The sequence below is a fragment of the Salvelinus namaycush genome, chromosome 4 (assembly GCF_016432855.1).
Source record: "Salvelinus namaycush isolate Seneca chromosome 4, SaNama_1.0, whole genome shotgun sequence".
Taxonomy (NCBI): Eukaryota; Metazoa; Chordata; class Actinopteri; order Salmoniformes; family Salmonidae; genus Salvelinus; species Salvelinus namaycush.
Window position 1 is genome coordinate 14,774,864 of NC_052310.1, and position 26,841 is coordinate 14,801,704.

General features: G+C 43.6%; 1 protein-coding gene across 1 annotated transcript; it reads left to right on the forward strand.

Annotated features, from left to right (window-relative positions):
- LOC120045458 (proto-oncogene Wnt-3-like) lies at window positions 1-26,434 on the forward strand. The gene is made up of 4 exons (XM_038990344.1): window positions 1-80; window positions 18,840-19,081; window positions 22,845-23,110; window positions 25,955-26,434. The coding sequence occupies exons 1-4, from the start codon at window positions 1-3 to the stop codon at window positions 26,432-26,434; spliced, it is 1,068 nt and encodes a 355-aa protein (XP_038846272.1).
- The last annotated feature ends 407 nt before the right edge of the window (window positions 26,435-26,841 follow it).

The window sequence follows — 26,841 nt, forward strand, 5'->3', positions numbered from 1 at the left end:
ATGGATTTGTACCTGGTTGGATATATGATGTGTGTGTGGTTGTCCAGCTGGCGGGTGCTTGGAGGTTATCCCATCTGGTGGTGAGTACAATCTAGAGTTTCAGCATCAAATCCTAGAGCTGCTATAGAGAGACTTTTGGTCAATGATCATTTTTAGAGGGCAGAATACAGTGCACTTTCAGTTGACTGCGTGGAAAAATGTTCTCCAGCCCAGTCCAAAAGAATCTTAACCTCAAATACTGGTGTAACGGAAAAGGCTTGCCGTTCTTTTCCTCTACACTAAGGTCCATTTATCTTATTAGATAAATGTTGTGATGCTAAGGAGGTTGAAATTGTAGTTTTGAGCATGAAGCTTATTCAACATCTATAGGGATTTTTTAAAAAGGAGCCTATGGATGGCTTGTCTATGTAAATTGTCTCTGTATATTGGCCTGGAGCGTTTCTAAATAGCGGTTGGAATTAGTGTAATTATTGGTTTCGATAATGTCTCCATCCTCCAAGGACAATGACAACATTGAACATCTTCAGGAAAAACTAAAATTGTATGAACTCAACCATACATTTTGTGAGTCCAAATGTATAAGTACTGAGTTTATTTTGTTAAATAAAACTATAATTTTATATTTGGAGTCATACAATCAGGACCTTTAAAGTCAGCGTCATTTTGTTTTGGTTTGCCATTGTGGGTCCATATTCTACATTCTGGCCGCCGGCCCCCAATCATGCCGTGTAACTTCATTGTTAACTGAATGTTCATCATTGGTTTTGTTTCGAGGGAGTTATTCACAAACTAAAGTGTTAACTGTTTAGTACCATCAATGGTGTTTGAAATTACTTAAAGCCCTGTCATTTTGAAATTCTCCAAATCAATGAAATCAACAAATCTGTGAGACTGCCACAGTGTCAGATCTAATTTATACATAAATGGTTTAAATACATTTTAATATACTTAATATAAACAATGATTAAGCATATACTTTGTCATTGAATTAGTATTGCAATATTGCCGAAGTCTATGGGAGTTTGTTAGTGTCATGGTCCAATCAGGTTATGCTCTGTAGGGCTTTATGTGTCTTTGTTGAAATATTCCAGGACCCGTTTGGCACCCTCACATGAAATGTAGAGGATCATCTCATTACAAATTCAGCTTTATGCATCTGACCTCATAGGCCTTGCTCTTTTGTAACATGAAGTATTTTATTTTGGAGATATTTGTGAGTAGGTGTATGACAAAGCTTCTTTGGCTCCTGACACAATACTTGTCAGAGCTACTGCACTTTTAGTAGCCCAGTTAGCATGTGGTCCCACAGCGGTCCTGCCCAAACCACCAGCATCTTCTGGTTTCATTTACAGAGAGTGGAGCTGCCAAACACACAGGCCACAGGGATGAAGTGTTAATGGCAGGACGACTTTACACCCACTCCCTTGATTCAGCACACAACATAACAAAGACACCAGGATTCTCTGTCTGAATTACCTGCAGCTGTTCTCTGCTCAAGGAGCTTACATGACACTGGTGTAATGTTCAGCTCTGGACAATGCGCACCACCTTTGATTTGGATAACTCATTTGAAGTGGAGGGTGGGGGAGGTGGAGAGGGAGAAAAGATGAAATGGCCTTGTATAGCTTCAGGTGGTCAGACAGGTGCTGAGGAATGGATGTCATGGAGCGCTGTCACTGTCGTCGTGGAGCGTTGTCGAGCACATCCAAGAGCGGATAAAACAACGAGATGGGTACGTGATGCATCAAGGGAGAGGGTGCTAAGTTTCAGCGAGCCAGGGCTCCTTTCAGCTTCAAGGCGATGACTTGGTCGTAAATTCTCCAGCCAAGTGGTGAAGGGAGGGGAGAAGGAGTTTTGACTGCACCATGCCTGGCAGCCAGTCACACAATCACAAGAAGGGGTGTCGAAAACAAAACAGAGCATAAATAACTCTGGAGATGTACATATGCACAGAGGAAGAGGTGATAGAGTGAAATAGCTAGCTAATGAGGGGGTTTGGAGAGGAGCTGGAGCTGCCACACAAAATACACCCCCCCGCAAGAATGTAACTTAAATAGACCCCTCTTTAAAATGCAAACATCAATGGTAGCTCGAAGAGTTTCCTTAGTGAGAGAAAATAAAGTATGTGTAAAGATATCAAAGCAGATAAAAGATAACAGTATGTTCCAAGAGGGCTCTGTATTTTATTTATTTTATTTTATTTAACCTTTATTTAACTAGTCAGTTAAGAACAAATTCTTATTTACAATGACGGCCTACCCCGGCCAAACCCGGATGACGCTGGGCCAATTGTGCGCCGCCCTTTGGGACTCCCAATCACGGACGGATGTGATAGAGCCTGGATTCGAACCAGGGACTGTAGTGACACCTCTTGCACTGAGATGTGTGCCCAATCGGGAGACCGCTGCGCCACTCGGTAGACTAGAGCCATCTGATAAAGGTTTTGGCAGCCTGATGCCCATCTCTAATATAAATGTGTGGCTTTTGGAGAAAAATCTGTTTTTCTACTTTGTATAGTATCTCTATTACTCGCCTCTTACGCTATACATAAATATAGTACATCTCACAAGTCTCATCTTAAATATCAAGGATTTTGGAAAAGATTGTGGCAAAGCCCTGTACTGCTTCCATACCGTATGGTGTCTTTAGCCAGGCTATACAACTGGGATGTATGAAAAAAATTCTCACAGAATTTTGCGCCTGTTGTCATTCATTGTCATGAGTCTAACCGATTTCCCCTTAGATAGGCCAGCTGCAAAGTCAAAATTGGCTATATTGTAAAAAGTCATTAAATCAAAAATTTGCTTTTGGTCTTAATTTAGGTTAAGGGTTAAGCATTAGGGTATCAGTGTGGTTAATGTTAGGGTTAAGGTTATGGTTAGGTTTAAAATCAGATTTGATGATTTTGTGGCTGTGCCAGTTAGTGACCACTCTGCAGAGCTGCCTCCAGAACAAGACTGGTGATGAAAAATGCTGACCTGCTAATAATTTTTTTCTGTATTCGAATCAAATAATGCTATAGTGCAGCACAACTCAAATAAATACAAATCAAATACAAGTGATTGGAGAAAAAGGGTTGATATGCTTCAACTTTGTATTCTACACTATACCGTACCTACAGTAGGCCTACGTGTTTGTCGTCATGGTAGAATGATGAGAACAGCAACTTAAAAAGATCTTGACAAATCATAAGTAGTTTAGGATGAGCCCATCACACATTAAAATACCATCAGCGCTTGGTGTACACACAGGTAATCCCTAAATGAAAGCGCTAAAGCTAACCTGTCAGCCAGTTCAGCCATTTCTGTTTGTATTCATGTTATAGACATTGGCCATGATGAGTGAATGTCGACACTCCACATCGCCCATGTCTTACCCATTAGAAACTCTTCAAATGCCAACCTTGGTGGAACAAAGATTTGTGGTGTAGTCAAAGAACATTGCCGCATAACCGCTAAACATTTCAATCCAGCAGACTATTACCCACTTAATATTCTGGTAATCATGGCCACTGTTCTGTTACGGAGAGAACCAGAGAGAGGATGTCACCTACGGAAACTGTATGTTACTATTCAAACTGACTGAGCTGTGGCATTAGCTTTTAATGCCAGAGTTTCTGGTGACTTCTGGTGAAATGCAGTTTTTAGCAGATCAGTGTAGCCTCTGGTAGCACCAATTTCAACACCGCCCTAGTCGGCATAATCACATCAGATGCATGGAATCCACTTCCTGCAGGTCAGAGTAGGGATATGTGGAGCACCAAAACTATCTATTTGCTACAATCGTGACAGACAAATACAAGACATTTGTCAATACCACAGACATGGAACACAGGAAATTGCAGAAATATGATGTTAACATATTAGAAAGTACATTCCCATGTAACATAGCATACATTCTGTAATTCTCATGTCTGTTGGTAGTGAAAGCAAAGTGTTACTATAATAAAATAATACACAAAGGAAGTTAAGATTAAGGTACAGAAAGTAGATAGAGGAAAGGCAGTGACATTGATATTGTATAAAACTAAAGCCCGACCGATATATCGGTTCACCAATATTACTATATCGGTATCGGCCGATAACTCCAGCGATAAACGATATTCAATAAATGGGATGAGAAAAGGGAATCTCATGCTGATCTGAACCCTGCGGCCATTCTCATGATGTGTCATTAATGTATGAAATCAACATTTGAAGCATAGTTATTAACCACCCCTTTTTTTACATTTTCACCTAAAATGACATACCCAAATCTAACTGCCTGTAACTCAGGCCTAGAAGCAAGGATATGCATATTCTTGGTACCATTTGAAAGGAAACACTTTGAGGTTTGTGGAAATGTGAAAGGAATGTAGGAGAATATAACACAATAGATCTGGTAAAAGATAATACAAAAAAAATGTTATTTTGTATTTTCTTGTACCATCATCTTTGAAATGCAAGAGAAAGGCCATAATGTATTATTCCAGCCCAGTTGAAATTTAGATTTTGGCCACTAGATGGCAGCAGTGTATGTGCAAAGTTTTAGACTGATCCAATGACTCATTGCATTTCTGTAAAAAAAAATGTCCAGAGACTGCCCAAATGTGCCTAATTTGTTTATTAATAACTTTTCATGTTCAAAACTGTGCACTCTCCTCAAACAATAGCATGGTATTATATCACTGTAATAGCTACTGTAAATTGTACAGTGCAGTTAGATTAACAAGAGTTTAAGCTTTCTGCCAATATCAGAGATGTCTATGTCCTGAAAAAGTTTCTTGTTACTTACAACCTCATGCTAACTGCATTAGCAGTTTTAAGACAACTGCTCTTTTGGATGGAAATTTATGAGAATTCAGTATGGAAAAATGACACTTTTTCATTTTCCCTGCTGTAAAACAGTATATCGTGCAGATATATCGGTATCGGTACGTTTCGCCCCCCCAACAAATCAGAATCAAACCCAAAAAATCACATCAGTCGGGCCGGGCCCTATATAAAAGGTTAGGTAGAGAGAGAGAGAGACGTGAAGTCTAAACACTGTTTCCCTCTGTGATATGTGGGTAGCAGAGTAAATGAAATGGTCAATCTTCTCTAAGTCATGCCTACCATACACATCCCCTGTCCTGCCCTGTCCTGGCCACCCCTGCCCTCTATGTGCAGGGCAACTCTTGTGGCTTAAATGTGGGCTCTAGGGTCTATCTCTGGGTCTCTGGAATGTCATTATGTGACTGTGACCCCCCGAAGGGATCACTTTAATGATCCTCAGTGCGAGAAAACCCTCCGTCTGCAATCCTGGTGTGAAAAGATCAAGGATGTTCAGACATTATATTGAGCAGTGCAATGGGAGGGAGGGGAAAGAAAAGGGGAAAGCCTTACAGAATGTTATTATTAAGACCGGTAAGGTTCCATAACAATGGCAGCGGCTGCCATACAGGCGGGTGTTAAAGACACCCCTAATGCCTGTGAGAATTATCTATGGCTAGTATAGTGACTTCGCCAGACAGAGATCTGTACCATGTGAAATACAAGTTTATTTTCCGATTTGACTAACCTCCATTCTGTACAGTAGATATTGGACTAGCCTACATCACTTGAGCAGGTGGATAAGGTTCCCTATTTGTGCCCCAGTTTGGGTTATATTGTGCTGTGGTTCCTTTGCCACAGTGATAGCTACAGTAGCTAGCTAACTGCTTGAATTGCAATCGATGTACGTCATCCGAGTGAGCTAACACTCAGTTGACACAAAAAGAGCCTGACACCTGACTGTCCAGCTCTACAAAACAAACCACTGGCATGACGTTATCCAGTCTAACCAGACGGTTGGGAGAGAGGTTCAAAGGAGGCTGGTAGTTCAAAGCAGTAAAGGAGATTCCTAATCTCCACATATCATCAAAGAACATGTGATGACAAAGTCCCACAGTGCAGGGCTATTACCTGCGTTAAAACACAGGTCAGGACAGTTCCTCAAAGGAAAATAGGCCAAAACGCCAAGAGGCACAGGAGTCCTCAGGGGCACACACATGGACTGAGAAAGAAAGAGTAGGGGGAGAGAGAGAGAGAAAGAGAGAGGGAAGTTAAAGAGGGAAGGAACAAACTCATTCACTCTGAAACGTTCAACCCACACACACACCCCCGTATAAACCTTCATTTGCCAGAATTGCTCGTTTTTATAGCTCCTGTTTGAAAATCTGCTACTGGGCTCCCGAGTGGCGCAGTGGTCTAAAGCACTGCATCTCAGTGCTAGAGGCATCACTACACACCCTGGTTCAATTCCAGGCTGTATCACAGTCCCAAACACGGGCGGCGCACAAACGGCCCAGTCTCGTCCGGGTTAGGGTTTGGCCGGGGTAGATAAGAATTTGTAAATAAGAATTTGTTCTTAACTGACTTTCCTAGTTAAATAAAGGTTAAAAAAATAAAAAATACTGGGCAGTAGCTAATCATGAACAAGAAGCAACCTTTAGACAGGCCTGGCGTCTGGTGACTAATTAGTATTGGTCACACCTGTGCACCCTAAATGCTTAATTATAGTCAAACCTTCCCAGGTTATGTCTCAGGTCATACATGTATGCATAACACAAGATTTCAGATACACTATATATACAAAAGTATGTGGACACCCCTTCAAATTAGTGGATTCAGCTATTTCAGCCACACCTGTTGCTGACAGGTGTATAAACTTGAGCACACAGCCATGCAATCTCCATAGACAAACATTGGCAGTAGTATGGCCTTACTGAAGAGCTAAGTGACTTTCAACGTGGCACCGTCATAGGATGCCACCTTTCCAAGTCAGTTCGTTTCTGCCCTGCTAGAGCTGCCCCAGTCAACTGTAAGTGCAGTGGAAACGTCTAGGAGCAACAGCGGCTCAGCTGCGAAGTGGTAGGCCACACAAGCTCACAGAACGGGACCGACAAGTGCTGAAGCGCGTAACGCGTAAAAATCCTCTGGCCTCGGCTGCAACACTCACTACCGAGTTCCAAACTGCCTCTGGAAGAAACGTCAGCACAAGAACTGTTCGTCAGGAGTATCATGAAATGGGTTTCCATGGCTGAGCAGCCTCACACAGGCCTAAGATCACCATGTGCAATGCCAAGAGTCGGCTGGAGTGGTGTAAAGCTTGCCGCCATTGGACTCTGGAGCAGTGGAAACACATTCTCTGGAGTGATGAATCACGCTTCACCATCTGGCAGTCCAACAGACTAATCTGGATTTGGCGGATGCCAGGAGAACACTACCTGCCCCAATGCATAGTGCCTACTGTAAAGTTTGGTGGAGGAGGATTGTCTGAGGCTGTTTTTCATGGTTCGGGCTAGGCCCCTTAGTTCCAGTGAAGGGAAATCTTAGCGCTACAGCATACAATGACATTCTAGATGATTCTGTGCTTCCAACTTTGTGGCAACAGTTTGGGGAAGGCCCTTTCCTGTTTCAGCATGACAATGTCCCCGTGCCCAAAGTGAGGCCCATACAGAAATGGTCTGTTGAGATCGGTGTGGCCTGTACAGAGCCCTGACCTCCACCCCATTGAACACATTTGGGATGAATTGGAATGTACAGTAAATCCCCGCAGCAATGTTGAAAAGCCTTCCCAAAAGAGTGGAAGCTGTTATAGCAGCAAAGGGGTACAAACTCCATATTAATCCTCATGACTTGCATCACCGCCAGGTATGGCAACTGCTCGGCAACCGACCGTAAGGCACTACAGAGGGTAGTGCGTACAGCCCAGTACATCACTGGGGCCAAGCTTCCTGCCATCCTGGACCTATATACTAGGTGTGTCAGACGAAGGCCAAGAAAATTGTCAAAGACTCCAGTCACCCAAGTCATAGCCTGTTCTCTCTGCTACCGCACGGCAAGCGGTACTGGAGCGCCAAGTCTAGGTCCAAATTGCTCCTTAACAGCTTCTACCTTCCAAGTCATAAGACTGCTGAACAGTTAATCAAATGGCCACCCAGACTATTTGCATTGACACCCCCCCCACCTTTGATTTCACACTGCTGCTACTCAATGTTTATTATCTATGCATAGTCACTTTACCCCTACCTACATGTACAAATTATATTGACTAACCTGTACCCCACACATTGACTCGGTACCGGTACCCCCTGTATATAGCCTCCTTATTGTTATTTTATTGTGTGACTTTGTTTTTGTTATTTTTTTGCATTTTTTTTCTTTAGTTCCTTCATTTTCTTAAAACTGCATTGTTAGTTAAGGGCTTGTAAGTAAGCAGTTCACGGTAAGGTTGTTGTATTTGGCGAATGTGACAAATAACATTTGATTTGATGATTTTTATTTTTTTAAACTTTGGAATGAGATGTTTGACGAGCAGGTGTCCACATACTTTTGGTCATGTAGTGTAATTCAATAAATGTTATGTTGAATCAATGTTGTTTCCACGTCATTTCAACCCACAAATGATATGTGATGACTTTGAATTAACGTGAAAAACTGATTGGATTTGCAAAAATGTTGTCATTTTTTTCACCCAAGTTTTAACCTTAATCAAATGACAAGGTGATATTTTTTGGTTGATTTCACATTGACAATTCAACCAAATGTAAATCAAAATGAGTGGTCACTGTCTCACAATGCTAGGAGAGGTAAAGCCAGGGCAGTCAACGATTACTACTGTTTCCTTTGGATGGTTCATACAAACACTTTGTAAACAGGCCATGCCGTTTTCAATCTGAACAGTTTCAGTTGTGTATGTGCTCTGACATACAGAGCGAGACTGAGAGCAAGCAAGAGAGAGAGAATGAGAGAAAGAAAGAAAGAAGGAAAGAAAGAAAGAGCTACTTCCACTATGACTGGCAGTGCTGCACTGAGTTAAACACAGTCAGTCAGAGTGTTCTGTCTGCTCCCCAGCGAACTGCAAGCTGCACGGCTCTCACACTCAGTGTCGCTTCCTGACAGGCAGGTTCACAAGTTTACACCCCAGCTCCCTGTTCTCCTCTGTTCTGTTTACACCCCAGCTCCCTGTTCTCCTCTGTTCTGACTGCAGGGGCTCCCTGTCCCAGCTTTGCACTCACTCTCAAAGTATTGAAGGAGGGAGAGCAAGAGCGAGGGAGAGAGGGATGAAGGGAGAGAGGGATGAAGGGTTTGAAGGAAGAAAAAAAAACAGGTTGGAAAATTTCAGGGGTCCTGTCATTTTTTATCTGATCAGCCCAGAGCTGTTGGACTACAAATCAAAAGTGTGCCAAAGAAAAACAGAACACAACAACACAGACAGGAGCTGTGCATTCCAGCCTCCGCCAGGAAAAGTCCCATCCTGGGGGCGAAGCCGACAACTTCCTGTGCCCCACTTACACTCTCTTCAGAGTGTCTTTGTCTCTCCTGTGGATTCTGTGGTTGGATTATAATTGAGATTCCGATGGCAATGTTTTGGTGTTCATCCTGAGTGCATGAGGCCTCATTTAGCACAGACCCCCAGGGTAAATCTGACAACTTCTGATGTCAACATAGAACTAGTATAAAGTTTGATAGCATTTCATTGTAGAGAGCATTCCTATAGACCGAACAGTCTGTGGACTTTATATGGTCTCTAACTATCTGGAGTCTGAGTTTCATCTTGGTGTGATTGATAAGACAACTATCGTATGCAAATGGTACTGCAAATGGGAATCAGGATTGCAAGGTGTCCCGGTATCTTTTCCAACTGTCCCGTTATCTGGTTTTAATGTCCATTCTAGAATGCCCTAGCCAATCAGAAACGAGTATTCAACAATGCTGTGGTATAAGATTAATTGAATTAATCGAATAAAAGTTTTTCACACATGCACAAGACTGATTGGCATTCATCAACAACTATCCCTATGCAAATGTGTGGTGGAGAAATCTTAAATGAATCCCACTTCTCTCCTACAACACAAATCTATCAGCAAGTCATAATCGACGGGTTACATTATGTGTAGTGGTGGTTGAGAGTGTTCTACGCAAATAAACAAGGTACAGTCAGTCATCACATTGAAATGAAATTAAATGTGATATGAGTCAAAAGGTTGGTATATCAGCATCTGCCAAATTTTCAGCAGGCTGTTATCTGTTTTATGAAGTAGCCAGTCGACACACTCAACAAGCAGGATAATGCAGTGGCTGAGGCTACAACAAGCCTAGTTATGGTACAGTAGTTTCACTGAACATTCAGTTGAATTATAAGACAGCAATTTGGCCCCACAGCAGGGTATTTTTCTGGATAAAAATTGGGTTTAGGTGGTGGATGTGACGGTGGAGGTGGCCAATGGCGTGGTCAACAATTGAACATTTTAGAGGCTCTTCTCTTGGCCGCAGAGACAAAATTTGTTGTCTTACAGCTAATTTCCTGAAATTCTACACATTTTGCCATGGAGATACATTTTTTTACCATTTTAAAGCTGGCTTCCTGCAATTCTACACATTTTGCCATGAGGCTGAGAGAACATTTGCCGTTTTAAAGCTAATTTCCTGAAATTCTACACATTTTGCCATGGCTTATACCTGAGTGACTCAAACAACAAAATCAATGGGGGCCCCATGCCATGACAAAAATACTCCTGAATGCATAGCTTTTATTTTTGTGATTGTTTGGTCTCAAAGAATATCTTTTAAAAAATACATAGGTCCATTATAATAATAATAATAATATTTTGTGCGTTTCTTTGAGAAAAGAAAACAAGAGCACTAACATGTGACGTTCATAGGAGCACATCAAATTTGGTGTCAAATGAAAGCAAAGTCTACATGTTTGAGAAATTAAGGCATACAGTATATACATTACAACCATTTTCCATCTGACAAATTAGGAATAAGCAGAGGCTTTGGAAAAGGAACATCTATCAGAAAAAGTCTTAAAAGGCATTAGAAATACATCAAAACACATCAATATTTTCACATTTCTCCCATGAGGAGGGAGGACAATGAAAGTTCACAGAAGTAACAAGTAAATGTAGACCTATCAATTAGTTATAGTATTTTTACTGATAACAATTTGGTTTATGATTTATTAAGTCGGTAACAGAATGACTAAAAAAATCTGTAAAAGAATGACTACAACTGAATTGGCTACAATGGGAATTCATAGTAGTCACACACCACAATTGGGTCACCTGCCACTGTTCTCCCTTCCACTGGCATACTGTTAGGTTCAGCTCATAACCATTTTCTTTCTTTTTCTATCGCTAGGTGGTCAAAGCAAGAGTGTGAAAACAGTCTGGACAACCCCTCCCTCTCACTCTCCCTGTCTCTCTTCTCACTCTCTCCAGTTAATGTCATTTCTCACGGCTCTTACTGACACCTACCCATGAGCTCCCTTTCTTTCCATTCACTGTAACCAGCCCACTCACTCACTGAGCACCGAACGACACTGGACGTCCATGGACGTTGAAAAATAGTTGAGTTTGTGTCAGTCCAAATTTGAACCAATCTTAGACGTCTATTTCACAAGTTTGAACAGCACAGTACAGTAAAGTAAAGAAAAGTAGAGTGTAGGTCAGTACAATACAGTACAGTACTTTTGAAAGTCTCTGGAAAAGTTTTTAAAAGTTTGGTTATTAGCTACCTTTTGAAATTGTTTCCCGTGGCGCGGTTAGCCTCAGTTGCTGGGACCGCTATATCTGTCCAGGGATCCAGCCTCTGTTGCTGGGACCGCTATATCTGTCCAGGGATCCTGCCAACCAAAAGTTTGAAGAGCTGCTGGGCGTAGCAGCTAGCCTAGATGCTAACTAGCTATCCAGCTAGCAACGTTTACTTAAAAGCTTGAACACAGGCCCTAACGTGGTTAGCCCTTGTGGCTGGGACCGCGGATTATCCTGGGCTAGTGGCTGTCTAAATCCCTGCTGTTTGTTGCTGTTTAAATCTGCCCTCAGTATTTGGACAAAGCTCTTGAAGCTACACTACATGACCAAAAGTACGTGGACACATGCTTGTTGAACATCTCATTCCAAAACCATGGGCATTAATATGGAGTTGGTCACCCCTTTGCTGCCTCAACAGCCTCCACTCTTCTGGGAAGGCTTTCCACTAAATGTTGGAACATTTCTTCTGGAACTTGCTTCAATTCAGCCACAAGAGCATTAGTGAGGTTGGGCACTGATGTTGGGCGATTAGGCCTGGCTCGCAGTCTGCGTTCCAATTCATCGTAAAGATGTTAGATGGGATTGACGTCAGGGCTCTCTGCAGGCCAGTCAAGTCTTTCATACAGATCTGGACAAACCATTTCTGTATGGACCTCACTTTGCATGGGGGCATTGTCATGCTGAAACAGGAAAGGGCCTTCCCGTTTGCCACAAAATTGGAAGCACTGAATCATCTAGAAGGTCATTATATGCTGAGGGCAGGTAGCGTTTTCCTGGCATACGCCAAACCCAGATTAGTCAGTCGGACTACTAGATGGTGAAGCGTGATTCATCACTCCAGAGAACGCATTTCCACTGCTCCAGAGTCCAATGGTGGCGAGCTTTATACCACTCTAGCCGTTACTTGGCATTGCGCATGGTGATTTCATGAAGCTCCCGACGACCAGTTATTGTGCTGATGTTGCTTCCAGAGGTAGTTTGGAACTCGGTAGGGAGTGTTGCAACCAAGGACAGGCGATTTTTACGCACTATGCGCTTCAGCACTTGGCGGTCCCGTTCTGTGAGCTTGTGGCCTACCACTTCGCAGCTGAGCTGTTGTTGCTCCTAGATGTTTCCACTTCGCAATAACAGCACTTACAGTTGGCCGGTGCCTCTAACAGGGCAGAAATTTGAAAAACTGAGGTGTTCTCTGTGGTGTCCCTCAGGGCAGTTTCCTTGGGCCTTTACTCTTCTCTATTTTTACAAATGATTTGCCACTGGTCTTACTCGAAGCTAGAATGACTATGTGTACGGATGACTCCACATGTCAGCACCCAAAGCCAGTGAGCTCACTGAAATGCTAAATAAGGAGTTACAGTCAGTATCAGAATGGGTGATTATTAATAAACTGGTCTTAGATACATCTAAAACTAAAAGCATTGTATTTGGTTCAAAACGTGACCATTGAGCAAGTTGAGAAACCTAAACTCCTAGGTATATCATTGAATGGTCAATGATCATGGTCAAATCATATTGACAAAGTTGTTGTGAAGATGGGGAGGGGTATGTCTGTTATTAAAATACATGTTGTGTTTTTTACACAAAAATGAACTGTACTAGCACTGGTCTTGTCCCTTCTTGATTACTGTCCATTAAAATGGTCAAGTGCCGCGAAGTAAGAAAGCTGCAGCTGGCTCAAAACAGACACACACACAGACACGCTCTAACACACACATTATTGTTGTTGTTGTATTGTTTGTATAATGTTTCAGTTGCATTGTTTGTATATCGTCGTATTTTAAATTTGTATGGCACTCCTTGTCTATCAGTGTATCAGTGTTTTGTTACTTTTCATGTTTTGTGTTTTTTGTGGACCCCAGGAAGAATAGCTGCTGCTTCTGCAAAACTAGTGGAGATCCAAATAAACAAATAATCTGTACTGTACTGTGATGCCCAAACTTTTGAAACATAGACGTCTATGATTGGTACAGATTTGTCCGGTTCAGACCAACCAAATTTGGTATTGTTTGGGGACAGAGCTCATTAGAATAATAGCCAGTGAGTAGAATAATACCCAAACATGCAAAGGAGGCTATTACATTTTTCTACCTTTTGTGTACCTATTCCGGATACATCACTATGAAGAGAATGACATTCATAACTATGCATTTCAGTATAGTACAGATCAGGGACCCATAATTTAATTATGTTACCGTAATTCCGTTACCAGGTGTTAATCCACTTCACTTAATAACCAAAATAGATTTTTTCAAACTCAAGGTGTCATATCATAGCTGACACCCCATTCTTTTTGCAGACATCTTGTAATCTTAATTCGGAGCATATACATGGAAAACGTGGTTGCATAAAACCTGAGGGAGATTTTGACAGAAATTCTGTTACCAAATTTGTTTCTGCACAGTGCTTCCAGTAAATGTGTTTTTGTAAAATTCCCAGTGGAAATTGTTCAAAGTAGTCTTGTTTGTTTAACTTTGCAATCGATGGTTTTTGTTTGGCATAATTTTAAAGTGAAAAATCTGAGTCTCAGCGTAATTCTGTTACTGTGGAATTGCCCTTTTCTACATACTTTATATCTGATTGTAGTCGTTTAAGTTTAAACTAAAAACGTTTTACAATCCCGTAAATTATGTTTATTTATTATTTATTTAATTTTTTACTGTTTCGACTTACATTTCTATGCAGAAAAAGCACTGTACAGTAACTATGACAGGGCAGCCATGTGTGCACCTAAATGCATGGCATGATAGGAGTAAGGCCTTTGAGTACAAGTAGCAACAGAGCCATCCCCTCTACACAAGCACACACCACCCTATTTTCCATGGAGCTTTGAACAGTGCCTGGGGAATAATGCATAGAGGGATGGATTGTGACAGGCTGGTTCTCTCTAATCCTTCTCTCCCTATCTGTTTTTCTCTCTCTTCCTAGGCCCCATTATGGTCATAGTGCCATGGGCAAACGTTGCATTTTTGCCGATTGCAACTCAGTCAGAAGACATTAGCAAAGCGCGGGAAGAAAAGGAACAGCACGAGACTGTTGTACTGATATAGCGGCTGTCTGTCCAGCTGGTCTAGATAGTTCGTGTCGGTTTGCTCTTGTTGTGTTTTTGAAATATCACATAGTGGCGACTCTCTTTGATATGATATATGTTTGGTAAACCTTTACAAGATTAAAGTTAGCAACGTACAAATGGTGAAGGTCTAAATGTGGCGCCATGTTGGCGGAAGTTATGTTAACTCGTTGCAACTTGACTGACATTTTCTGCGCGTGAAAAACGTGTAGGCTATTTACATCAACAAGTAAACTTAAGCAATAATGGACCAAGCAACCACAAGTCTAGTTCCAGAAGTGTTCCTCACGACGAGGGCTCCAACAAAATGGTGAGTTCAGCAGTGACGTTAACAACACAAATATAAAGCTTTATTGGAAATCCTAAATAATTCAAATGTGTCTGCTAATATAATGACTGAAGCAATTTAAAACAGCAACTACATAGTCACAGTGTCCTGTTCTTTTATAGGCCTATTACTGGATAGGTGGATGACAAACTGACGACAATATTGGTGAATTGAGATAGCTTGCCTAGTTATCCCCTTCACATGGCTACATTCAAATGATAGAGAATGGGATGAGTTGTAGCCTAGGCCTATTGAGGAAAAAAGTTGTCAACATGGTATAACAGCACTGTCATATGGACATCATTTTCAGGAATATGCCCACTCACTTTACAAAGTAAGCCTATAGGCCTAATACAACTGAGTGATTGCACATGTTACAGTTGACATTGGCTTTATACTATTGGAGAGATTAAGATGGCTACACATTTGAGGTAATTGTCCTTGACTGGTGTTGAGCTGAATGCATGACTGGAGGTTAAAGTGATGATAGGATAGGAGGCCTAGCTGGTCATGAACTTCAAACTGCTCCTACAGGCCACCAAGCTCAAGGCAATGAGGTCAGGTGTCATGCTTAAAGTGGTTCAGAGGGTGGCAGAGTGTTTTTTGTGCCTCTGGGCATGGAGTACCTGGCTGTTATAAAGGGAAAGTCTGCTCTTAGACAGGTATGACATTTTGACCCCAGTGATGTAGACCTCCCACAGAGATAGCTGCAAAACATTCTAGCCACACATACTGATTAAATCAAAGGTTATTCAGCAGCAGTGGTGAAGCAAACCTTCATAGAAGACATATGGAGCAGAATCGCAACCTTCACAGGGCTTTGCCCCTGTGAAAATAGCCTTGATAGATATGTCCTGAATTTCAACTGTTTTGCACTTTGTGGTGAAATCCCTTTGTCTCCTCTTCTTCGTGTCTGTGGTTTCCAGTGGCCCATATGCTCATGTCGAGTTGCTTTTGATACTGAGAAAAACCCCAACCAGCAGTACTAATCCCCCACAGGGCCAGAGGAGGCCCCACAGTCACAGACCTGCCTAGGCATGCACCTGCCAAGCAGTTTCTGCTCCTCTGTCTACTCCCCTAGAGCGGATTCCCCCGGCATTCTGCCTCCCTCGGCCCATGCCCTGCTGCTTCTGTGCTCATCTCCAACTTGGTTGAGACACATCGCTCATAGCTTCCAAGAAGCGAGGCAAAGCCGACCGGCTCAGCGTGATATTACGCACAGCGCTGTGGGTGTGTGTGTGTGTGTGTGATATGCCTGGCTTCCTCTCAGATCTAAGACTGTCATTAGCACCTAGCCAAAGACACTTCTTGCTTTCATCTCGTCAGTCCATTACAGACCAAGTGAGGCTCATCCTTTACAAACAAAATAAAAGAGGACGCAGAGCCTCAGCGTGTAGTCTAAACACGCTAAGTCCACAAGAAAGCCCTTGTGCGGTTAAGTAATTGACTTCATCAGACATCCACACGTCGCCTCCGAAACTGGTGCGTCAGCAGCAATCGTACCAGAAGGAGGCGGGGTGAGCTGATTGGCTATGTGGTGCCAGGGATGGGCTCCGCCACGGCAGGCAGCTCCATGCAGGGCCAGGGCATCAACTCAGGTCCGCCCCATAGCAGGTTGGGAGATTAATGGGCAGTAGCACAGCTGGCAGACTGTGTAATTACGCAACTTAGTCACTCAGTCATTCCAGACAGAGTGAAGTCAGCAACACTTGAACTCAGTGGCATTTCTGGGATTGGCAGATGAGTTTATAAGGTCTTCCCTCATGCCTGAGTAAACATGGCCTTAGATTATCGGATAACAGAAAAAGATGGATAGATAAAAATTGACCGCTCTCTAATTACCAGCACATAAATCAGAGGTCTACTTTTGTGCAAGGGAACATGAAATGTTTTGGAACTATTTATTCAGTTGATATCATTGGGATATTGTTATTGGGCCGACAGATATTTATGAATACGAACACATATTTCAAGTGTGTGTTTTAAAATAACAAAACTCAGCATTGAAATGAGATAGAGGTCTGAAGCCTGGGTGAATGCAGGTGAAATGACTTTAGCTTTACCATATTTTAATCTTTTAAGATAGGACTGCTCACTGCAATAGACTTTGAACTAGTCACTTGTCTTCCCTCCATCTTTATTTAGTCCAGAAATTGCATGATCTTTCTGAACATTATTGGTAAGTTAGTACAAGATGAACATGTGGCAGGCCAGGCAGTGATGACTGTTGACAGTCTCACATGTTCCATCAGCTTAGCTGCAGTACTAGCCATTCAGCCTGCTCTCAGTGCGTAAGCCCCATTGGCAAGCAGTGAAACCTGGGAGCCTGCTGTAACAATGCTCACCTGTATTCCAAAGGAGATCAAAAAGCAAAAGTGTGAGGAAGGCGGTGGTGGGGGGTTGTGGCTGGGAGAGAAAGCAAAGCGTACATGAGCTGTGAACTTTTCCCTCTGACTTCAATGGCTTGGCTTTTGTGTCGGGGTGGGTTGCAGCAGCGCGCTCATCTTTCAGAGTCAGTGGCTGCCGTGATAGAGTTGCGCCCCGTGGCTGGCCTGAGGTCTTCCCGAGTGGCGCTCTGATCTGATCAGCACCGATTGTTCCCCATGATTCTCTCTCTCTCTCTCTCACTCTCTTACACTCTCTTACACTCTCTCACACTCTAAAATGTCTGTGTATGCTGATGAAAAAATCCGTACAATATCATGAAACAGATAAGGATCATGAATGCTCTGTCTCTTGAGAGAAGCTACTGCTAAATTATAGTACTGTCAATTTAGCTTACAGGACTTAATATCTGCATGCAATGGATTGTGGTGCATGGTGGATTGCGCCACTTCGCATAGGTAGGTAAGGGCATGTTTATAAAAGTGGCATACACTCGCAAATAAATAAACAATAAAACCTCAAAATCTCATAACTACTTTATGGCAAACATAGCATCTTCTAGAAGGTTCAGTTTTGTTTGAGCCTGTCATCACAGTAAGCATGTTAAAACATGGACATAGCAAACATCACCTTTTCCTCTCCTTCCCTTATCTAAGGAGAAAAAACAGGCAATTAAAGTTAATTACCTCGATGAAACTATAATGGTTTCTGGCATCCCTGGCTGATCTGGGCTGTCTCGTTGTGGTGATTAATCCATGTTTAGGCACATCTTTGCCAGCCCGCTGGTGAGGCACAGGGAGTTTTAGGAATGCCATATGTCCAATACGACACATGGCACACACTTAAGTGCATACACACTCTTTCACACACACACACACACACACACACACATCGCATATCATAAATTAGGCTAATAACAGAGAATTGAGCATGTGTGTTGTTTGTGTGTGTCTTATCTAGAGGAGAAACTAACAGACAGATTAGCGTGTTATCTTTCGGATCATCAGGATCTGCGGGGGCTAACAAGAGGGAGCACTTTGAAAAGTCAATACTAATAGGTCATATCCCTTTCTTGAAGAGGGGCTATTAGCTTCTGTAAGTGCAACTGCATTAAGCACTCATGCAGCCAATAAAACACTCACAGAGTCAACCCAACCCCCACAGAAAAACAATAATCAACCCCACCTACTGCAAAAGCAACTCTGAGCACATAATATATTAAAACCAATGGGACAAAAAGTTGCATTTTGTATATCGAGAGGCAATCTGCTTTCTTTCTTTGAACAATATGCCTCTGTGGAGGGCCTCCCTGGCATATATAACAGGGAGTTCAGGGAGGGCCCTCTATACTCAATGGCAGCAGATCCTATAGATGGCTTCTCGTTAGAAAGCTGAATGGAGATACAGAGAGACTGACAGACTGTGTAGGGTAGGCGCTAGACTAGACAGTAATATACTGTAGGTCTGGATGGGCAGGTACATGACACACTCCCCCGTCCTTCCCTCTCCCTGTGTTGCAGGTCCCTAGCCTTGGGGCAGCAGTACTCGTCTCTGGGCTCCCAACCCATCCTGTGTGGCTCTATCCCCGGCCTGGTGCCCAAGCAGCTGCGCTTCTGTCGCAACTACATCGAGATCATGCCCAGTGTGGCCGAGGGCGTGAAGCTGGGCATCCAAGAGTGCCAGCACCAGTTTAGGGGGCGCCGCTGGAACTGCACCACCATCAAGGACAACCTGGCCATCTTCGGGCCCGTGCTGGACAAAGGTAGGCCTACTACTGTAACAGGACTGTTTGTTTGAAGAATACAAATATACTCCTTCCTCTATACTGCCAGTGAGGTATTCATATGAGGGATGTAACTGAGATATCTTTGGGATATATGAATTACAGCCAAGTACCATATAAAACATACAAAAAAACGAATTGATGTACAACAACCATGGAATTTGTCTCCTCAGTGAAAGATGAGCTAATCTGACTTCAACAGGGGATTGCAGGTTCTATGAGGAAACTACTTTTTCTCATAGCGGTGATAAAAACATTAAAGGGACATATCAGCATTAGTGGAAAAAGTACCCAATTGTCATACTTGAGTAAAAGTAAAGATACCTTAATAGAAAAGGACTCAAGTGAAAGTCACCCAGTAAAATACTACTTGAGTAAAGTCTAAAAGTATTTGGTTTTAAATATACTTAAGTATCAAAGTTAAATGTAATTCCTAAAATATACAAAAGTATCAAAAGTAAAAGTATAAATCATTTCACGTTCCTTATATTAAGCAAACCAGACGGCACTATTTTCTTGTTGTTTTAATTTACGGATAGCCTGGGGCACACTCCAACACTCAGACATAATTTGCAAAAACGCATTTGTGTTGAGTCTGCCAGATAAGAGGCAGTAGGGATGACCAGGGATGTTCTCTTTAAGTGTGTGAATTGAACAACTTTCCTGTCCTGCTAAGCATTCAAAATGTAACAAGTACTTTTGAGTGTCAGGGAAAATGTATGGAGTAGAAAGTACATTATTTTCTTTAGGAATGTAAAAGTTGTCAAAAATATAAATAGTAAAGTACAGATAACCCCAAAAACCTACTTAAGTATTACTTTAAAGTATCTTTACTTAAGTACTTTACACCACTGCATATCAGTGAGAAAATGGGAAACAAGGTGTGTAAACAAATGTGAGGTAAGTACCGTAAACTGACATAGGGATAAAAGAACCCATTGCTCTGCTGCTGAGCACTGCCTGTTCCACATGCTCCTACTGACAAATGACCCGCAGGGTGATTACAGTAATATACACCTTTCCTTACTGCAGTGAGAAAGGAGCGCCGGTACAAGCACTGACAGATTATTTGCCGTCCATCCATCTCGCTACCTTCAACATCACATTTGTCTTTTGAGTCTGTGTGTCTTCTTCTGAGCTTCCCAACCTTGTTGATGTTTTCACACATGAAAGTTAGTTAGTGTTGTAAATCTCTCAAGATTAGCTCACACAATTACAGTTGATACACAGTTGTCACAGTTAATACACTGGAGATCATCTGCCAGGCTTTTCACAGTGAATACTAATCATCAACGGTCTTAAGACTGACTGGGTGCTTTAAACAATCTGATACAAAAGCACAGAACGCACTAAGAAAACAGAACCTGGGGTGCTCGGAGTAGGCCTTTAAATACCTAATGATGAAGATGGGTCTTTGTGTTGCGGAGTGAGGCTGCTGATTGGATATTAATTAGCCTGCGTGTCAGAGGGAAAGGGATCTGGGCAGGAATGGGCAGTGTGAACCTCCATCGCTCTCCTAAAAATACATTTTAAAAAAAGGGAGCGGGAAGGCCAAATGAGATTACATGCAATAGAAAGGGGCTGGAGGGCTCAGCTCAACCCCTACTGTGCCTGAAGACCAGTGCGCGCCTCACACAGCCCGGCTCCCACGGACGCCCCATTCACACGCCCTTTTGACTCTGTCATGAAAACAGGCTGAAAGGGAATCTCCCAACCTACCCTAGGCCGGCATGTTGGGGTGAGGTGGAAGGAAGGCAGGGGGTGCTGGCGAGGGAGTGGGGGGGCAGCCTGAGTCGGGAGTGACGGCATGGGGTTGACGAGGGAGGGGGTCCCAGACCAGGGTGGCTATACCATTCCCCTGCCACCTTAACCCCTATGGTGTTTATGGTGGTGGCTACAGGCGGAAAATGGGGGGTTGAGGGTGCAAAGTGGTGGTGGTAGTGGAGGATGGGGTTTCAGGGTGGTGGCGGAGAGAGGGTGTTGGAGGGGGGGAGTTTAGGGATTGCCAACTCTGGGCAGAGCGGGGCTGCAGGGGCGCGAGTCGCTGGGCCCTTTGTGTGGGTAATCTAGTGTGACACAAGGGAAACAAAGGCGGATTGATGGGCCCAGCAGGTAGCAGGAGCAGCGCAGCCTTGGCTGACAGCCAGAGCTCCCGGGGCCCACAGCTCACAGGCCCCCGTTGTGGAGAGCCCAGCATGGCTTGCCAGGGCTAGCTGGGACTCCCGCTCGCCTCCCAACCAGAGGTGTGTGCGATCCAATCAAACAAACATTGAGGTTTTAGCACAAAAATTACGCTTTTAGTGCTGTTTACCTAGAATGAAGCACACTGGAAAACATTTTTGATTGTGGGCACTTTGGACAATGTCTTTAATCATGGTTTTGTGACCATATATTTACAAGATGTATTACCTGATTGGATATTGTGTGAGACATGTTGTCATGTAGATAACAGGGGTGATGTTTAGTGTTACTTCAGTGACTGTATTACATTTCCACTTCCCAGGATTTCCCATCAGAGCAGCCATATGACCTCTCACCCTATTATGAACTGTGACTCTATTCAGCCATTCACCTAAAGGTTTCAATCAAACAAAGGCTTAAATGCAAAAAGTAACGTCATGAAAGGTTGAGCGCTAATTAACTTTATGAGCGCGTTAAATGTCCCCTAGCGACCGAAACGACAACTTTTTTCAAGTATGTTTCTCTCTGTTTAATGCAAATGAACACTACAAAGACTTGTAGATCGACTTACACTGTAGAATAACTAACTTCCCTGCAGGTGTTTAGTAGAGAACACTACTAACTGCAGTCAGTTTTAGAGGGGCTAGGCCTCCCTAGATGCTTTAACAGTGGCTCCATTGCAGAGTGGGCCCTCCCCATACCCTCTGTGTGTGTGTCCCTGCCGGTGTGTGTGCAGTGCGAAGTGGTGCAGTAGAGAAATGGGTAAGCCCTCAGCACACAGTAAGTGTGCTGCGATTGTGAAACAATGGTGTCTGGTTACATAATAAGTTGTTCCGTTCAAAGGAGGCGTAACTCCATCTCTCAGCACAAACACGGAGCAAAGCAGACACACTGCTCGGTTTCTACCTAGAGGCCCCGTGGGCTCTGACAGGGGGAGGAGAGGGGGGGCGACATTCCTGAAACACTTTCCAATGCAAAACAGCACACCTCAGGGATGACAGAAGGTCACTGAGATCTCACTGAGCATTAGGCCCTACTGACACCAGCCACAATATGGTGATGCCACAGCTAGGGGACATGTCTCATGTAGCCATCTCTACGACGCTTTCCAAAATCGGTAGAATACACCACCTCCCCCAAAAAATTCTTGATCACTGATTTATTGTTAACGCAAAAAATGGGTCAATTTATCGCAATATGGATTTTTGTCCATATCGCCTAGCTCTGTGGTAGATGTTGAGATGATGAGAGTGAGAAGAATTTCACCCAGTGTTTTCTACACTGATCAGGGCCCAATGTTTTAAATCCTCTCAAGGACTTTTCTCCTGAAAAACATTATTCTTGCAGTACATTGTGTGTCAACCAAGTATTTATCGCTATGATATATGAATATCTGCTTGAAGGTGAAAAGCTGTGTTAATAGGTTTGTGCCCAAGGGTGTCATTTTCATTACCCCTGATGTATGGAAGTTGGCAGCAGTGAAGATTGCAGAAACTGTTTTGTTAAGAAGATGGTACTAAAGATTAATTGATTGAATTCACTCTTTCCTTTTTCTCGCTAGCCACCAGAGAGTCGGCGTTCGTCCACGCCATCGCCTCTGCGGGCGTGGCATTTGCTGTAACGCGGTCCTGCGCTGAGGGCACGTCCACAATGTGTGGCTGTGATTCCCACCACAAGGGTCCCCCGGGGGAGGGATGGAAGTGGGGCGGCTGCAGCGAGGACGCTGAGTTCGGGGTGCTGGTGTCCAGAGAGTTTGCCGATGCCAGAGAGAACCGGCCCGATGCACGCTCTGCTATGAACCGGCACAACAACGAGGCAGGACGCACGGTAAATAGGCCTACACTGGCCTACACTGAGGATTTACTAGAATGGATATATTGGTTATACATACTATACAACGTAAATATGTAATATAAATACACATACAGTTGAAGTTGGAAGTTTACATACACTTAGGTTGGAGTCATTAAAACTCGTTTTTCAACCACTCCACAAATTTCTTGTTAACAAACTATAGTTTTGGCAAGTCGGTTAGGACATCTACTTTGTGCATGACACAAGTCATTTTTCCAACAATTGTTTACAGACAGATTATTTCACTTATAATTCACTGTATCACAATTCCAGTGGGTCAGAAGTTTACATGCACTAAGTTGACTGCCTTTAAACAGCTTGGAAAATTCCAGAAAATGAAGTCATGGCTTTAGAAGCTTCTGATAGGCTAATTGACATCATTTGAGTCAATTGGAGGTGTACCTGTGGATATATTTCAAGGCCTACCTTCAAACTCAGTGCCTCGTTGCTTGACATCATGGTAAAATCAAAAGAAATCAGCCAAGACCTCAGAAAACATTTTGTAGACCTCCACAAGTCTGGTTCATCCTTGGGAGCAATTTCCAAACGCCTGAAGGTACCACGTTCATCTGTACGAACAATAATAAGCAAGTATAAACACCATGGGACCACGCAGCTGTCATACCACTCAGGAAGGAGACGCGTTCTGTCTCCTAGAGATGAAAGTACTTTGGTGGGAAAAGTGCAAATCAATCCCAGAACAACAGCAAAGGACCTTTGGAGGAAACAGGTACAAAATAATCTATATCCACAGTAAAACGAGTCCAATATCAACATAACCTGAAAGGCCGCTCAGCAAGGAAACCGCCATAAAAAAGCCAGTCTACGGTTTGCAACTGCGCATGGGGACAAAGATCGTACTTTTTGGAGAAATGTCCACTGGTCTGATGAAACAAAAATAGAACTCTTTGGCAACAATGACCATTGTTATGTTTGGAGGAAAAAGGAGGAGGCTTGCAAGCCAAAGAACACCATCCCAACCGTGAAGCACGGGGGTGGCCACATCATGTTGTGGGGGTGCTTTACTGCAGGAGCGACTGGTGCACTTCACAAAATAGATGGCATCATGAGGATGGAAAATTATGTGGATATATTGAAGCAACATCTCAAGACATCAGTCAGGAAGTTAAAGCTTGGTTGCAAATGGGCCTTCCAAATGGACAATGACCCCAAGCATACTTCCAAAGTTGTGGCAAAATGGCCATCACAAAGCCCTGACCTCAATCCTATAGAAATCTTGTGGGCAGAACTGAAAAAGCGTGTGCAAGCAAGGAGGCTTACAAACCTGACTCAGTTACACCAGCTCTGTCAGGAGGAATGGGCCAAAATTCACAACTTATTGTGGGAAGCTTGTGGAAGGCTACCCGAAATGTTTGACCCATGTTAAAGGCAATGCTACCAAATACGAATTGAGTGTATGTAAACTTCTGGCCCACTGGGAATGTGATGAAAGAAATAAAAGTTGAAATAAATCATTCTCTACTATTATTTTGACATTTTACATTCTTAAAAAAAGTGCTGATCCTATCTAACCTAAAACAGGGATTTTTTTCTAGGATTAAATGTCAGGATTTGTGAAAAACTGAGTTTAAATGTATATGGCCTAGGTGTATGTAAACTTCCGACTTCAACTGTATGTAACACTGTTTACTACACAGCCAAGCAGGATGCAGTGTATATACTTTAGTACACATCACTACATAATGATACTGGACACACCCAGCCTTGTAGCTGAAGAAAGGTAAAAAGCACAGTAGTAAAAAGACAATGAACAAAGATCTACTTGTTTGGCAATAGGATGGAATTATCCACAGTAAATGTTACAGTACCAGATTACTAATTCTGTGACAGGAAAGATTTCGGTATTTGACTTAAATTCAGTCCACATTTCTGTGAGTTTCCGCCTGAAAAGTAGCACTTAATCTTGAAAGACTGGGTAATTATCTGATGTAAAAAAGTTGCCCCTGCCTTTCATGCCTCAAATCCCATCCGAAATTCCCTGACAGACAAATAACCTGAGTTAGTTGAGAGGGAAGAGAAGGGAATCAGCCTGGACTTAAACCATCACTCATTGCTGTCATTGCTCAGTGAAATATCTGGCGAGCTACTCCTCACCAGCACGCTGAGGGGCAATTGGAGAGACCACACGGCAACAAGGCAGCCTTTTGATCTGACTAGACATGAGCAGGGAGACCACAGGAGCCGCAAAACGGCAGGCAGCCCTGTCATAACCCCTCTCCCTCTCTCCATCACCCTGATCCCAGTCGCCCCACCTGGCACTCTCACACTTCATTGTTTCCCCCCAGGGCCCCTGGGAGATGCCAGGGGCCAGACGAGCCCAGGACATGATGTCAGAACTAAGAACCCCTCCACCCCTCAGCGCCCCCACTCCCCTCTCGCCCAAAGGTGCCACAAACACCTGCCTTCCGCCGCAGCTGGGGGAATTCTGCAGCTAAATGTAGCCAGAGAATTAAAGCTAAGCAAATCTAAACAAAGGCAAAGAGAGCCGGTGCCGTTGCTCAGGTGAGTGCAGTGACTTCTGAGGGAATTAGCTGCTGCACACTGCAAAGGCCTGCCTCTGTTTCACAGCTGCCTGAACCACACCTGAAGAATCAGCCAAGTAGCATGTTGTTCTCAACCTACAAGTCGGTAGTCACTAGCCAGGTTATTGGTAAGAGTAGTTAATCAAACGGACTTTCCGGTAGTAGACTGACAAGCTACCAATCGATATCACATTTACACTGTGCTGAAAGAAAACAGGATTATTCTATCAGTTTCTGAACTGTTTCCTTCTCCCTCTTTCTCTTTTTTTCCCAGACCATCCTGGACCACATGCACCTTCGCTGTAAATGCCATGGCCTGTCTGGCAGCTGCGAGGTGAAAACATGCTGGTGGGCACAGCCCGACTTCCGCATGCTGGGTGACTACCTGAAAGACAAGTATGACAGCGCCTCGGAGATGGTGGTGGAGAAGCACCGCGAGTCGCGCGGCTGGGTGGAGACGCTGCGCGCCAAGTATGCCTTCTTCAAACACCCCACGGAGCGTGACATGGTCTACTACGAGGGCTCACCCAACTTCTGCGAGCCCAACCAGGAGACGGGCTCGTTCGGCACCCGCGACCGTGCCTGCAACGTGTCCTCGCACGGCATCGAGGGCTGCGACCTGCTCTGCTGCGGCAGGGGCCACAACACCCGGACTGAGAAGCGAAAGGAGAAGTGCCACTGCATCTTCCACTGGTGCTGCTACGTCAGCTGCCAGGAGTGTGTGCGCGTCTACGACGTACACACATGCAAGTGAAAGCCTGTGTGCTCACTCGGACAGACGGACAGAATGATGGACCACAGCGCCCATCGCAGACACACAAACACACACACTGCAGTCCTTGTGAATATATACAGACAGACAGACAGGCACCAATGAGAAATGGCACTTTGTACTGGAACTCTATTCTTCTGCACCCTTGTAATAAAAAAAACATATCCTTCTTCCAAGCCCTGCATCCTCCTCCTCTATTTGAGTAGGTAGTTCCACTAACGGACATATGGGAGGGCCCATTTCCTTTGGAACAAGCTGTCAGTTTGACCTGTTCACATTCCTGCACCATTGGGCCATGACCCCTTCTTTATTTATTTCCCCCACACACGGCTGTACAGTAACCGATGACTTTCCAGACCGTTGCTATCGAATTGACATATTTTTAACTA